General features: G+C 30.7%; 2 protein-coding genes across 4 annotated transcripts; both read right to left on the bottom strand.

Annotated features, from left to right (window-relative positions):
* Window positions 1-2,992: 2,992 nt before the first annotated feature.
* LOC108736624 lies at window positions 2,993-6,643 on the bottom strand. 2 transcript variants are annotated; one of them, XM_018469109.1, is made up of 7 exons: window positions 6,543-6,643; window positions 5,542-5,577; window positions 5,277-5,372; window positions 3,828-3,899; window positions 3,727-3,759; window positions 3,299-3,377; window positions 2,993-3,218 (listed from the first exon to the last, which is right to left on the bottom strand). In XM_018469109.1, the coding sequence occupies exons 1-6, from the start codon at window positions 6,586-6,588 to the stop codon at window positions 3,319-3,321; spliced, it is 342 nt and encodes a 113-aa protein (XP_018324611.1). In that variant the 5' UTR covers window positions 6,589-6,643; the 3' UTR covers window positions 2,993-3,218; window positions 3,299-3,318. The 2 variants fall into 2 exon arrangements, with proteins under 2 accessions (XP_018324611.1, XP_018324612.1); XM_018469110.1 differs by having other exon boundaries at window positions 2,993-3,193.
* A 1,132-nt stretch (window positions 6,644-7,775) lies between these two features.
* Window positions 7,776-11,844, bottom strand: LOC108736625. Of its 2 annotated transcripts, XM_018469111.1 has the most exons (6): window positions 11,753-11,844; window positions 10,893-10,928; window positions 9,873-9,956; window positions 9,648-9,716; window positions 9,546-9,578; window positions 7,776-7,981 (listed from the first exon to the last, which is right to left on the bottom strand). In XM_018469111.1, the coding sequence occupies exons 1-6, from the start codon at window positions 11,796-11,798 to the stop codon at window positions 7,902-7,904; spliced, it is 348 nt and encodes a 115-aa protein (XP_018324613.1). In that variant the 5' UTR covers window positions 11,799-11,844; the 3' UTR covers window positions 7,776-7,901. The 2 variants fall into 2 exon arrangements, with proteins under 2 accessions (XP_018324613.1, XP_018324614.1); XM_018469112.1 differs by lacking the exon at window positions 9,873-9,956.
* Window positions 11,845-14,007: the final 2,163 nt, after the last annotated feature.

The following is a 14,007-nucleotide window of genomic DNA, read 5'->3' as shown; positions in this document are numbered from 1 at the left end:
TATCATATCTTTGGAGAATGGCTATTGTTTTATAATTGAAATTATTTGAGTTAAAAATGAATTTTGTAAAAAAAAAACACAGCAACTAACAAGCACAAATTGAAGCACAACAATTCAAGGAACTTTTACAAAAATTATGAAATAATTAGGTTGTCAATATTAAAAAAAAAAGAAAAAATCCAAACTGCTCCAAAATCCGTGGAATATTTACTAAACATTTTTGAAAAGTTATTTACCATAAAATACAATTGCGTTTCAAAATAAAGGCGGTATCTTTATGAACGAGTGGCTAAAGCGGCGATCAATACGGCGACCAGCGACACCTTTTGGTAACGCTACCGGAAGCTGACATATTGCTTACAATACGGAAAAAGAAACTTAGATATGAGAAACTTCAGGAAATAATTGGGAATATAAATATAATCATTCAGGACCATTGTCTTTTTCATATTTAGAATTCACAAACGAATTCCAATCGATCAACTATCTTGAGTCTATTTTACAAGTAATTAAAAAAAATGTTGTTGATGATGACTATTATATATGTATACTCTTAACAATCAAACACAAAATAATATTAAAAATATTCAAGTTCTCTGCTTATTTGTAAATATTTTATAAATAAATGGCGTAAAAAAATTGAGAGTACCTACACTTAATTAATGTCGTTCTCAGACATCAAACTATTAATACATAATGTTAGATATCGATAACAAAAACCTTTTGTTTTATTTTCAATTGTTGTCGACTTTAATAATTAATAATAAACAAAAAAAACAAATTTTAAATTATTTTATAACGTAACCTTGTTGACTATATACTTTAATGTAAGAAGAGCTCCACGGAGCTAAAAATTTGACAAGAAGTAGGGTCTCATAACATAAGTAAAGGATAAAATCCGAAACTTTGTTGTTACATCACAAAAAAAATGTTTTTTTATTGTAATATTGTAACTATACATTTGGGGGACTAATTTAGGGGAGAAAATTAGAACATACTCGAAAAAAGCCGGTATAATCTTCGAGACTTAATTCCTGTTTTTATATAACTTGGTACCACTATTATTTTTAAATTTTACATAAATTGTACTTGATACTGGTGTTTTCTTCATTAGAGATTAGATATTATATTTTTATGAACGGATAATTGCTTTCCAACTAACGATATTTTGGTATAAAAAAACGCTTGTAGATGAATTAGTATTTACCTAGATAATTTTTTATTATGTTACGAAATGAATTTTCAAACAATTAACACTTGAAAATAATAATGTTTTTGCTGGATTAGCAAGGGTTTTTAAAAAAAGTACCGAATCCGCCAGGTTAAACAGCAAACATTGGTCTTAATATTGTAGTATTTTCCAGCAAAGAAAGCGAAGGAAAAATTGCTTACTGTAATTGGGACGATTAAAATTGGCGAAATCTGCAATAAATTATTTATCTGTGAAAATGGACGTATCTTTCTTATTTCTACTTGGGACTGTAGTCGTTTGATGTATTCTAAAGAAGCCCTTTTTAAGGATGTTTGGGAGCTACAATCAGAGACAAGAGTACATAAAATTAGAAATTCGTGATTAATTAGGTTTTGTAGCATATCATGCGGTAAATAAATACTATCTATACTAAAAAAAAGTATACGGTTTGAGAGAAAATTTGGAATTTGACTATTTTGAATAACGAATAACATGGAAAATTTTTAACTGACTTTTGACAGTGAATATGCCTTGATTTCAACAAAAAAATATTTATAAAATAAGAAATAACGAATAATATGGAAAATTTTTAACTGACTTTTGACAGTGAATATGCCTTGATTTCAACAAAAAAATATTTAGTTTCAATCTCTATTAATAATGAACGTAAAACTTTTTAATATGTTTAAATAATAATTAAAACTTTAAAATTGCATTTATTTCAGACAATTATAAATATTGTCATTATATTATCAAGTAAAAACGAGATTTTCAGCCAATTTTTCTTTTTTTCCTCGATAACCATTTAGTGAATTTGAATAACCTTACGCTAAAGTGATTCCCCAGAGTTCAAGTTACTTATTATAAAAGTTTGAAATTTCTGGTAGCTTTTTTTCTGTTAATAAAAATAAATTTAATCTGTTCGGTTAACGAATCTCCATAAAATGACTCGTAAAATTACATTTTTTTTTAAATTTCAATAACTATTTAACGGTTTAGTGAATCAGTTTATAATTTTTACAATAGTTTTAAAATTGAATGAGGAACGTTCTTCCAAATTTTTATTTGTCTCGTAGCATTTTGACATACCTCCCAAACATCCTTAAGTTAGCAAACGCTTCATGAGTAGTACAGACAAAGTGACAAGACATAATCGAATAATACTAAACAGTGTAGCTGTTAGATGTCTCTTAAATACGCAAAAGATCAGGGTCGGCTTTATAACGGCCTGGTTGGAATTGTATCTTTAAACAAGTGTCTTTGATTTCCAAAATTCCTAAGAATGTTGAACTCTCTTTAAAGTCTGATGCTGGCAACATGCTCAAATTCTGCTAGTTACACATTAATTGGTGTAATGTTATTCCTTTTTCTTTATTAGTGTCCGCTGCAATTTCTACCTGGCATCTCTTTTCTATGTTTACGATATTCCTTGCGTTACTGTAAGTAAAAGCAGCCGTTCTGTCAGCAACCCCTCTAATCTAATTAGTTAACAGTTTTATTACGGACTATACCGATTTTGAATTTCCCAACTATAGCTACTTGATTACATAGTATTTTTTACTATTGACGAGTGCTTTTACGATTAACATTTGTCTGAAGAGGTTGACAAGTGAAAAAAAAAATCGAAGATAAAGCTACTCTTTTACCCGGTTCTTCATTAACCAGCTGAGAATTCAACCAATTTCATTCCATATAACACAAATTTAAGAATATTGACCAAAATTCGTTCAATACATCTTTACAATAATTCTTGTTTATATGCTCCCTATATATTTGCCAAAATTAAAAATAAGTAATAGATAGGTAGCAAGAAAATGTTATTTATTCAAATACAAAATTTAAGCTATTAAACTAAAAGCAGATTAATAAAACTTAGAATGAAAACAGTGGAAGTCCAAAAAAAAAAAAACAATTTAAGATTGGTTCACAATAAAAAAAAACGGATATTAGTTGTGTTACGCCAGATGAATGGTATATATACGTAGGCCAATATAGCGGAGCCTTAAAATATGGAGAAAAAGAACATCTAAACAATACAAAAACAAAATCAATTTAACTAAAACACTATTACATTTTTAATATTTATTTGTGTATTGTATTTAATACCTTCATATTTAATTATCATCTCATTGTGTGTAGATGTAGTCACGTTCGAGGTCGATATCCGCGTCGGCATCGTCATTATCTAAAATCAAAACAGATGATAGTTGCTACAACAGTTTATCTGGTTTGTTTATTGATATATGGTCGGTTGTCTGCGTACTTTTCTTTAATAGATTAATTTTAAATTTTACAAGTACCTACATATCTACAGGTAGATATAGGTGAAAATATAAATTAGATAACATTAAGTACAAAAAAATAAATTGATTTAAAATCAAACCATTTTCCGTAAAATTGTCAAATCAATAATAATTTATTTATACCGTTTAATGTAAAATTTTCATGCAAATAGGACCCGTGTCTTTCTTAATTTTTGTTAATTGAATTTTCAAAAATCTTTTACAACGTCGTACGCAGTGTTAAATTCATACCTCTTGTTTTCAAACGATTGCCGGCATCGTGAGCTAAAACAAAAAGAAAAAATGTTATTTAGAAAGTAACGGAGATTTTAATTTTCATCAATTCTACTGACCATCGTCTGTGAGGTCGGAGTAATCAACGTCGATGATATTGGCACTGGGTTCATTATCGTTTGTAGCGACCACTGAAAACACGATACGTTTACCTGATGATATCGATGCTTTGCGGCTTTTAATGGTTATTTTATGTAGCTAAGTTAACAAGTTCTTACTTTTAAATTACTGACAAACATAACAATTGCACATTTCTATCTGAAAATGCTCCCAATAATTTAATTGAATCGAAAAATTCATAAGGAAGCAAGAGGAAATTTTTATTTGTATGGATTACTTTTCTGACATAAAATAGAAGCGGTCAAAATAATTTCAAATTAATTATACCACACAGTGTAAAACAAAATTTTGGTATGCAAGGGAATAAAAGTAGGGAACGAGGGAATATAAAGATAGGGGACGAAATATTAGAAGTGGCTGATTTTAGGTGTCTAGGAATCTGACTTCCTAGTCAGGACGGAAGGAGTAGTAGGGATATAAAGCAGAGAATAGTGCGATCTATGCTCGCGAACGATTAATTTAAAAATTCGAAAGAGATTATTGAAGGTTTTTGTTTGAGCGCAACGGTGTACGGGTGCGAAACATGGACAGTGGGCGCGGCGGAAAAGAAAAGGTTAGAAGCGTTCGAAATGTGGTGTTACAGGCGAATGATGAGGATACCGTGGATAGAGAATGTTAGAAATGAAGAGATATTAGAAAGAATAGAAGAACGTAGGAAGTCAATAAAAAATAGACGAAATAAGTTATAATAGGTCGTAGTTGAGAAGGTCCAGTCCGAGTCATATTAGAGTCAGAAACAGGAGCTAAGAGGAATAGAGGTAGACCTACATTAGATTCATCATCATCACACCTCCATTCCTTCTTATCCCGAGCTATTCTTCGCATTTCCTTAAAACTAGAACATTCCAAATTCTTCAAAATTTTCAAACAGTAATCTAATTTACGTCTACCTCTACTCCTCTTAACTCATGTTTCTGATTCTAATATTGACTGACTAGACCTTCATGCCTGAGAAGGTATCCTACCACCTATCTCGCCTATTTTTTATTGACTTCAATAGAGTCCTCTGTTCTCCTATTCTTTCCAATACCTCTTCATTTCTAACCTTTTCTATCCACGTCATCTTCATCATTCGCCTATAACATCACATTTCGAACGCTTCTAACCTTTTCTTTTTCACCGTGCCCACCGTCCATGTTTGGCACCCGTACAGTGCCGCGCCCTAATCATACACCTTTAAGGATGTCGGATGTTCTAGTTTTAGGGAAATGCGAAGACTGACTCAGGATAGGAAAGAGTGGAGGTGCGTGTCTAGCCAGTCTTAGACCTGACGACCTTATGATGATGAGTGAAAATTTAAATGCAAATAGAATCCTATTCTTTCTTAATTTTTGTCAATTGAATTTTCAATGCTCTTTACGCCGTTGTAGGGCGTACTAAATTCTCACATTCTCTTTTTTTGCGGCTGTGGGTGTGGTCGTCACTATTTCTGCTGTGAACTTTGTGATGTTCATGGGAATCATCATCTTTAGCACGTGCTTTAGCTGAAAACAGAATAAGTTGTAGGTATTAAATATGTATATCTAATAATACCTATCCTTTTTTAAGTAAGTCATTATTTTCAATAAACGATTTTATTTAGTAATGAACTGTCTGTGCTACTTTTCTAATTTTTTTACGCCAAGCTAGTAAAAATAATTAAAATTTACTTACAACATCTGAGTTTCGAGTGACATCCGGGAAGGATACCTAAGAAAAAAATTAGAATAAGCATAACTCAAACTTCTTCCAACTTAATGAGAATTACGTTCAAGTGGTGCATTAGTAAATAAGTTTTTTGAATTAATTTTTCTCACTACAGACAACCTCGAATTAAAGACGAAAAATTGTTACCACTGTCACTCCCCAGCCGGGAATAGAACCCGCGCCCCTACTTATTTGTAGTGGGTAAAGTTAATTCACATTGAATAACCTCTACAAAAGTTCAATGCGTCTCATTCGGTTTAATAAACAGTGTCTTGAACTTAACCTTTCTGCATGCAATGTAAAAAAAATAAAACACAATTTAAAGAAAGCGCAAGAAGCTGTAGAAGGAGAAATTGAACCTCCATGAAAACAACTGCTATCATGAAAATTCACACTGATACAGACGATTAAATTGTTATCACCTCTTGAAAAATCCACTTGTAAAGGCCAATAATTTTTCGCGTTTTAACACTGTTTTCATGTTATAATATAAGCCTGTAACTTTAGTATTTATTGTACACGTTTGATAATGGTGTAAAAGACGAAACAAACCCAATCTTTTCTTATTTTTATTCTATTGGTTTTGATTGTAAGTCTGTTGGTACATATATATTTAAAGACGATGGTTATTCTTGAAATTATTTTTTACTAAAGAGAGATTTTAGTTGCGAACTCATCGTTAAAAATCAATTATTAAAAAGTTTTTACAATTTTATAAAAATATTGTCAGCTTTTTAGTTATCAATCAAGCTTGAAAAATGACATTTTAGTCTGATCTTCGGTTACAAAAAATTAAGAAAAAACAAAAAGTTACCGTGTGCTCTAAACAAGTTTTTGGTCAAAATCAGATTTTTTTTTAATCGTAAATTACGGTGACAATTTCTAATGCTCTTATTTTTTTATTTCTTATGTCACTTTTCTTATTGGTGGTACAAAATGTACTTAAGAACGTTAATAAAATTGCTTACCAGAAATGCAAATGATAACGAGGAAAATTAAAATGGCTTTGGACATTTTGTTGCTAGAACGAATTCTTGTTTCATTAATTGATACGTAAACGTTTTAGTGTTTATATACCCAAAGTTAATAATCAGTTGTTCAGATAAATAAACTGTAGAAGTTAATTAAACTTTGATTGGTTATTGATTGCTTTGCTTGAAATAAATATTACCTAAGTATTAAGTTTTTTTAATTTTTATTATCATATCTTTGAGAAACGAATATTGTTGTAAAACTTTTAAAATATTGGAGTATTCTGAAGCACATATGTAAGCACAACAATTTAAGAATAACTAACAAGGGGTGCCAATTTTTAAAAATCTAAAAGAATTTAAATTACTTTAAAAGTCGTGGAACTTTTACTAAACATTTTTGAGAAGTTGTCTGGTCTAAGGATTTAACCTGGGCGTTGATGAGTTAAGAGATTACCTATTACAATTACGTCACACTATAAATGTAACTGTATTGATTATTGATTGTTTTGCTTGATATAAATATTACCTAAGTGTTCAGTTTTTTTAATTTTTATTATCATATCTTTGAGAAACGAATATTGTTGTAAAACTTTTAAAATATTGGAGTATTCTGAAGCACATATGTAAGCACAACAATTTAAGAATAACTAACAAGGGCTGCCAATTTTTAAAAGTCTAAAAGAATCCAAATTATTGTAAAATTCGTGGAACTTTTACTAATAATTTTTGAGAAGTTTCAGCTATTTAGGTCCAAGGATTTAGCCTAGGCGTTGATAAGTTGATGAGTTAGGAAATTACTTATTGTAACTATACAATAGCGATAAATACATGAGAATCTCAATAGTAGTTGATGATCTGAGAGCGTGGTGTCAAAGAAAAGTTTAGAGATTTGTAAAACGAAATAGTTTCGAAATTGAGTTTTATTGTTGTTATTACACTGTAAATGTAACTATATTGCTTTATACCTACATCTCTTTATCAATAGTATTTTAGCTACTTGTATTAGTTAAGGATGTAGGTTGTTTTAGTTTTAGGGAAATACGAAGTTTAGCTCAGGATAGGAAAAAGTGGAGGTACGTGTCCAACCAGTCTTAGGACTGACGATCTTATGATGATGATGGTGATGTACTAGTGTACATTTCCGGAAATTTAACTGATTTTTAGAAATTTGTATCATTTTAGCTACAACAAATTACAACCCATTACAATTCTTCAACTAAAACACCATTGCACTTCTAATATTTATTTCTATATTCTTACTTAATTTATACATTAACGTTTAATTACCTTCTTCTTGTATATACATGAAATAGATAGTTAGGGACTATGACGATCGATTTAATACATTAATATTTAATTATCATCTCCTTGTGTGTAGATATAGTCAGGGCTGAGGATGACATCGCCTTCAGATGACGAATCATCGTCGTTAGCTGCAAACAGAACAGATGATAGGATTACAAGGGTTTACCTAACTTGCTTTTTGATTTCAAACAATTATTTCAATTAATCGGTTTCGTTCATCCTACCATTCTATGTATTAGTAATCACATTTTTTACGATCGGTTGTGTACGTAAGTACTTTCTTTTAGTCGACGAAACTCAAATTTTACAAGTTCTTGCATATGTATTAATCGTAGGTGACAATAGAAACTAGATAGCATTTAATATNTGCCAAAAGTTTTGTTCAATCATGAATAGTAGTGCGAGTCGAAAACAAGCGTTAAAGCCTTTAATATGTCTTCAAATATAAATAAACATCTCGTTGATATTTTCAGTAGTAAATGGTACCAATAATAGCACATTTGAGCAATGCAATTGTAGTGGATAAAATGGTCAATTTTTCCGTGCAGTACTGTACGGTCTATACGCTCCTTACCGGTTAAGAATTTGTCCGAGAGTTGTCTCCTTGCTTTTCTGGCCTAATGCTGTTTTTTTCTACTTTGCGCCGGTCAAACTAAGGTCACATCGCTACAGAAACTAAACGAAGTATAGCTTTTTGTTAGCCTGAACCTCCAGGTTACGAGGCGTAATCAGATACGTCGTTGTTAATTGTTTATTTAAACTCATCCTATTTTTTTAAAAAAAAAAAACAGTGATTTTTTAATTAATTGATTAATTCAGTTTAGCTGCAGAATTTGTTTGATAATGTATAATCTGACTGCTATAGATTAATTTTTTTCAGTATCGTAACTAGGTAAAAAACCGAAGATAACCCATGTGTCTGTTCGTCTCTTTTTTATTGGCATTTATAATATCTGATTTTTAAACGAATGTTCGGGAGTTAGAGACGAGTATTCAATATTTAAATAACTAATTCTACGAGACACATTTGCAAAATTTGGTAGAATTATCATAAAATATTCGACCAATTTTACGATTTACCGAATATAAAAAATGAAATCGAAATTTGGAAACAGTTGTAGCAAGATAAACTTAATGTAACGCAGATATTAAATCAGAGACACGATAAGGGATAAATAATTTATTTATTTTGTAACCAGGTCTAACGTTTCGCCTGTTAAATAAATAATTCGTCCCTTATTGTGAGTCTGATGTAACATTTCGAATAAATTAAGGGATGAAATTGATATCATATAATAGAGTGAACCATGGATTCAGTTTAGTAAGTAGATACCTTTATAATGCCCTTGTTAAACGTATGAAATATTACAGCTAACAGCAAACATCGGTAGATGGCATTTAGTTCTACTTTTCCCTATCGACATTTAAGTTTTTATTACACAAAAAAATACAAAATATACTCTTGAAAGTAAAGAAAATTAATTGAATTAAAAATTTCCCAAGGAAGCAAAAGGATTTTATTTGCATGGATTACTTTTCTGAGATAAAATAAAAAACAAAAGCTCAAAATTATATCGAATTAATACCATTTAGTTTAATATTTTCATGCAAATAGAATCATTTTTTCTTAATGTTTGCTAATTGAATTTTCAATGCTCTTTTACATAACGGTAAGGGGGACTAAATTCCTACCTTTTGCTACCAAACGATTGCCGGGATCATGAGCTGAAACAATAAGAAAAATTGTTATTTAGAAAAACTCAAGGCACGTTTGGTTTATTCAATTTTACTCACATCCGTTTGCGCCGGGTTCTTGGTAATCAGCAAGGGAGACATCATCATCACCATCATTTTTAGCAAGCACTGAAAGCACAAGAAGTTACAGATATATATTACGAATGTCTATAATATTATCTATGCTATTCGGTTCCTAATAGTTGTATAATTATTGCTGAATATATTGTAGTATTTCACGGTTTAGTATAGAAAAAATGCTACATTTTTGTACTAAATTCTTACATTCCCTTTTCCTACGGTTGTGGATGGGATCACCACCATTTCCGCCGGGAACTGTATGTTGGTCATTGGAAACATCGCCATCATCTTTAACACGTGCACAGAATAAGTTATAGGTATTAAAAAGTTTATCTAGTAATACCTATGCTTTTCTGAGTAAGTGACAAAAATAATGGTTTGTAAGGGGTGTAAAAGTAATAGGGAAAGAGCGAATATAAAGATAAGAGACCAAAAATTAGAAGAAGTTCCTGATTTTTGGCATCTACTCAGATAAGTCAGGATGGAAGAAAATAGTAGAGACATTAAAACAACAAAAAGAAGTCAGTTCTGTGCTCACGAACACTTAATTCAGAAATTCGGAAAAGATTGTTAAAGGTGTACGTCTGGAGTGCGGCCCTGTACGGGTGCGAAACATGGTTGGTGAGCACGGCGGAGAATAATGATGAGGATACCGTGGATAGAGAAGGTTATAGAAATGAAAAAGTATTAAAAAGAATAGGAGAAGTAACTAAGTCAATAATAAACAGGCGATATAGGTTAGTAGGATATCTTCTCACGCATGAAGGTCTAGTCAGAGACATATTACAGACAGAAACGGGAATTAGGAGGAGTAGAGGTAGACCTAGATTAGATTACTGTTCACAAATAGTTAAGGATGTTGGATGTTCTAGTTTTAGGGAAATGCGAAAATTAACTCAGGATAGGAAAGAGTGGAGGTGCGTGTCCAACTAGTCTTAAGACTGACAACCTTACGATGATGATGAAGTTATTAGGATACCTTCTTAGGCGTGAAGTGCTAGTCCGAGAGGCAGACCTAGATTAGATTACTGTTCACAAATAGTTAAGGATGTTGGATGTTCTAGTTTTAGGGAAATGCGAAAATTAACTCAGGATAGAAAAGAGTGGAGGTGCCTGTCCAACCAGATTTAGTAATGGAATAGATCTATGCCACTTTTCCAATATTTTTTTACGCGGTAGAAGTCCCAGATTAAATATAGTAAATAATAATTATAATTTACTTACCACTTTTAGGTTTCGGGTTAGGTCTGGCAAGGATACCTGAAAAAAATATAATATGCATAATGTAAACGGTTTCAAAAACATCAACTTCATATTTCTTTTAATAAACAGTGCCTTAAGTTTAACCATTATGTAGAATGTAAAAAAAATATTATACATTCAAATTAAAGGAAGCACAAAAATCTGTAAAAGGAAAAATTGGACCTCCATGAAAACTTGGAAAATGCAAAAGCAATCATGAAATATCCGCACTAATACAAACGATTAAATTGATTATCGTTATTCATTATCTCCTCTCCCAAAATCCACCTGTTAAGAACATTAATTTTAAGCATTTAAACACTGTGATTATATTATAAACCTATAAATTTAGTATTTATTGGACCTACACTTTTAATAATGGTGCAAAGTACGAAGCAAGACGAGAGTTTTCATATTTTTATTGCATTGATTTTGAATGTAAGTTTGTTAATATATATCTAAAGACGATAGTTATTTTTGAAATGATTTGAAATTAAAGACAGAGATTCCAGTTACGAGCTAATTGTTAAAAATCAATTATTAATCAGTTTTCAGGATTTTGCAATAATATTTTCTTACCATTATACAAACTTGAAAAATATCTTTTTAACCTGCTCTTCGATTCCAAAAAATAAAGAGATAACAAGAACTACCCTGCGGTTTTTTGGAATTGTAGATCAGTTTAAATATCTATTTTTAACTTTCTATGATGGTAAAAAGAGTGATCAGAAATTTTATTAATCATAAATTATGATGACGATTTCTAATGCTTCTATTTCTCTATTTCTGATCACTATTCTTACAGGTGGTACATATTTAAAAGCGTTAATAAAATTGCTTACCAGAAATGCAAACGATTACGAAGAAAAATAAAATGGTTTTCGACATTTTGCTGTTGGGACGTATTTTCGTTTTATGAATGTATCTAAATGTTTTGCTGCTTATATACTCAAAATTATTAATCAATTGTTCAAATAAATAAACAAACTATAAAATGACTTTGGTCGTTTATTGATTCTTTTCTCTGATAAAGTATAATCCAAGTATTTAAGTTTTCTCTAATTTTTTTTGTCATCATAAATTTGGATAATAAATATTGTTGTAAAAATTTTAATGGTTTTTTAGTTTAAAAATGATTTTTATAGAAAAAACACATCAGCTTATATATTCTGAAGTATATATGGAAGCACAACAATTTTCTGAAATTTTGAAAAATAATTATGAAATCTCTTCATTTGTGATCGTGACGCTTAAGACTAATTTTTAAAAAATTTAAGGGAATCCTAGTTACTCCAAAAACTGAGGAGCTTTTGGGGCACTTTGAGTCTTTCTAGGGTTAAATTCAATGCATACTGTGCATAGAGAGATACTATGGATAGAAAAGGTTAGAAATCAAGAGGGATTAGATATAATAGGAGAATAGAGGACTCTATGGAAGTCAATAAGAAATAGGCGAGTCAGGTTGGTAGGATACCTTTTTAGGCATGAAGGTCTAGTCAGAGACATATTAGAGACAGAAACAGGAGTTAAGAGGAGTAGAGGTAGACCTATATTAGATTACTGTTCGCAAATAGTTAAGGATATGGGATGTTCTAGTTATAGGGAATTTTCCTTTTATTTTTTACATGTTCTGTTGACTAATTATATATCTACAGCTGATGTTTTGTACAAAATTATTAATGGGAAACCCGTCCTTGGTCCAGCGAGACGTCGATAATATTGATTAATAAGTTTAATTACAATTACTGTAGGCTTTTGGACATTGGAGGTTTCCGGGTTTGTTGACATTGTCTAGATAGCTTGGTAATTCTGAATCTAGATCATGGCCAAAATCCCGGAAACCCCCAATGTGCAAATTTTTCTGCAATTATTTCCCTACTGACGATGAATTTACCGTCTAGCGAAAGGTATCGGAAACCTCTTAGAGGGATCGTCGATTCAAATTTTAATATTGATAATAAATTCTTTACAATTATAGTCGTTAATCTTCACTTAGCGGTCCTTTTGTAGTCATAAAGTTATTATTTACAAATTCTACTTAAACTGTACTCGAAATTGCTGCTTCGCCATTAGAGATTAGATAGTACTTTTTTTTTTGGTAGATGATTACTTTCCAAACAATTGTATTTGGTATAAAAAAATCGCGTGTATACGATTAACTATTTATCTGTTACAAATATAGCGTTTTTTATGTTACTTTCATATAAAGTTATTATATTGTGTTTAATATTTATGCTTCCTCCATATAAAGATTACTAAAAAATTTATGGCGCCAAAAATATTTTGTTGAAGATAAAATTACTCTAGTACATCGTAGTAGTAGTGTTGCCACTTCTTTAAATACATTGATTTACTGATTTTCTGACCGATTAGGGGGTGGAATAGTTTCTCCAAAGAGGAACGTACCTACAGTAAAAATNTCTTGTCTGATTCAACTTTAATTTGACGACTTACCGAATATAAAAAATGAAATCGAAATTTGTAAACAGTTGTAGCAAGATAAACTTAATGTAACTGGCAATGATTTAAAAACTTTGATTGGTCTACCTATTTAGTATCAAAAATATATTATCCGTTCGTTATTTCTATGACGGCTTTATTATGAATAAGGAGAAAATGTTTAGACAAGATAATGAGTAATATTCTAAGAACCGGCTGCTGATTTCTGCAGATATCCGTTTTTTTTTTTAATGAAGCTTAATTCGAATGAATGATTAATGACAATTTGATACGCTGCCCAGTAAAACTTAGCTGCCATTACCTTTGATTAAACATATTGTAATTAATTTATGATAACGATTTTCAACAACACGTTTTTCAAGTGACTTGAAAGAAAATTATTTTACAAAATTAAAAAACAACGGTTGCTATACTTCATTTACATTCTCTAGCGATGTGCCCCTGCGAATGTCTTGGATGCGCGCTGGCAAAATCGTAGGTAAGAAGAAAAAAGCTCATTATACTCTCGACTCTTGTTCATTAAACATACTTTTTCATACAGTACCTGCCAAAAGTTTTGTTCAATCATGAATAGTAGTGCGAGTCGAAAACAAGCGTTAAAGCCTTTAATATGTCTTCAAATATAAATAAACATCTC

Source organism: Agrilus planipennis, unplaced genomic scaffold, assembly GCF_000699045.2.
Source record: "Agrilus planipennis isolate EAB-ADULT unplaced genomic scaffold, Apla_2.0 scaffold148, whole genome shotgun sequence".
NCBI classification, from domain to species: Eukaryota; Metazoa; Arthropoda; class Insecta; order Coleoptera; family Buprestidae; genus Agrilus; species Agrilus planipennis.
The sequence above is the reverse complement of the archived record's forward strand: the minus strand, read 5'-3'. Positions and strand labels throughout refer to the sequence as shown.

Bases quoted from the DNA above. Each gene is read 5' to 3' on its own strand.
- LOC108736624 (XM_018469109.1), bottom strand. From the start codon at position 6,588: ATGTCCAAAGCCATTTTAATTTTCCTCGTTATCATTTGCATTTCTG. The intron at 3,900-5,276 runs GTGAGAATTTAG...TCGTGTTTTCAG, and splicing joins CAGCCGCAAAAAAAGAGAAT to TGGTCGCTACAAACGATAAT. The intron at 3,760-3,827 runs GTCAGTAGAATT...TTTTTGTTTTAG, and splicing joins CTCCGACCTCACAGACGATG to CTCACGATGCCGGCAATCGT.
- LOC108736625 (XM_018469111.1), bottom strand. From the start codon at position 11,798: ATGTCGAAAACCATTTTATTTTTCTTCGTAATCGTTTGCATTTCTG. The intron at 9,579-9,647 runs GTGAGTAAAATT...TTATTGTTTCAG, and splicing joins AGAACCCGGCGCAAACGGAT to CTCATGATCCCGGCAATCGT. The intron at 7,982-9,545 runs GTAGGAATTTAG...TTCTGTTTGCAG, and splicing joins CAATCGTTTGGTAGCAAAAG to CTAACGACGATGATTCGTCA.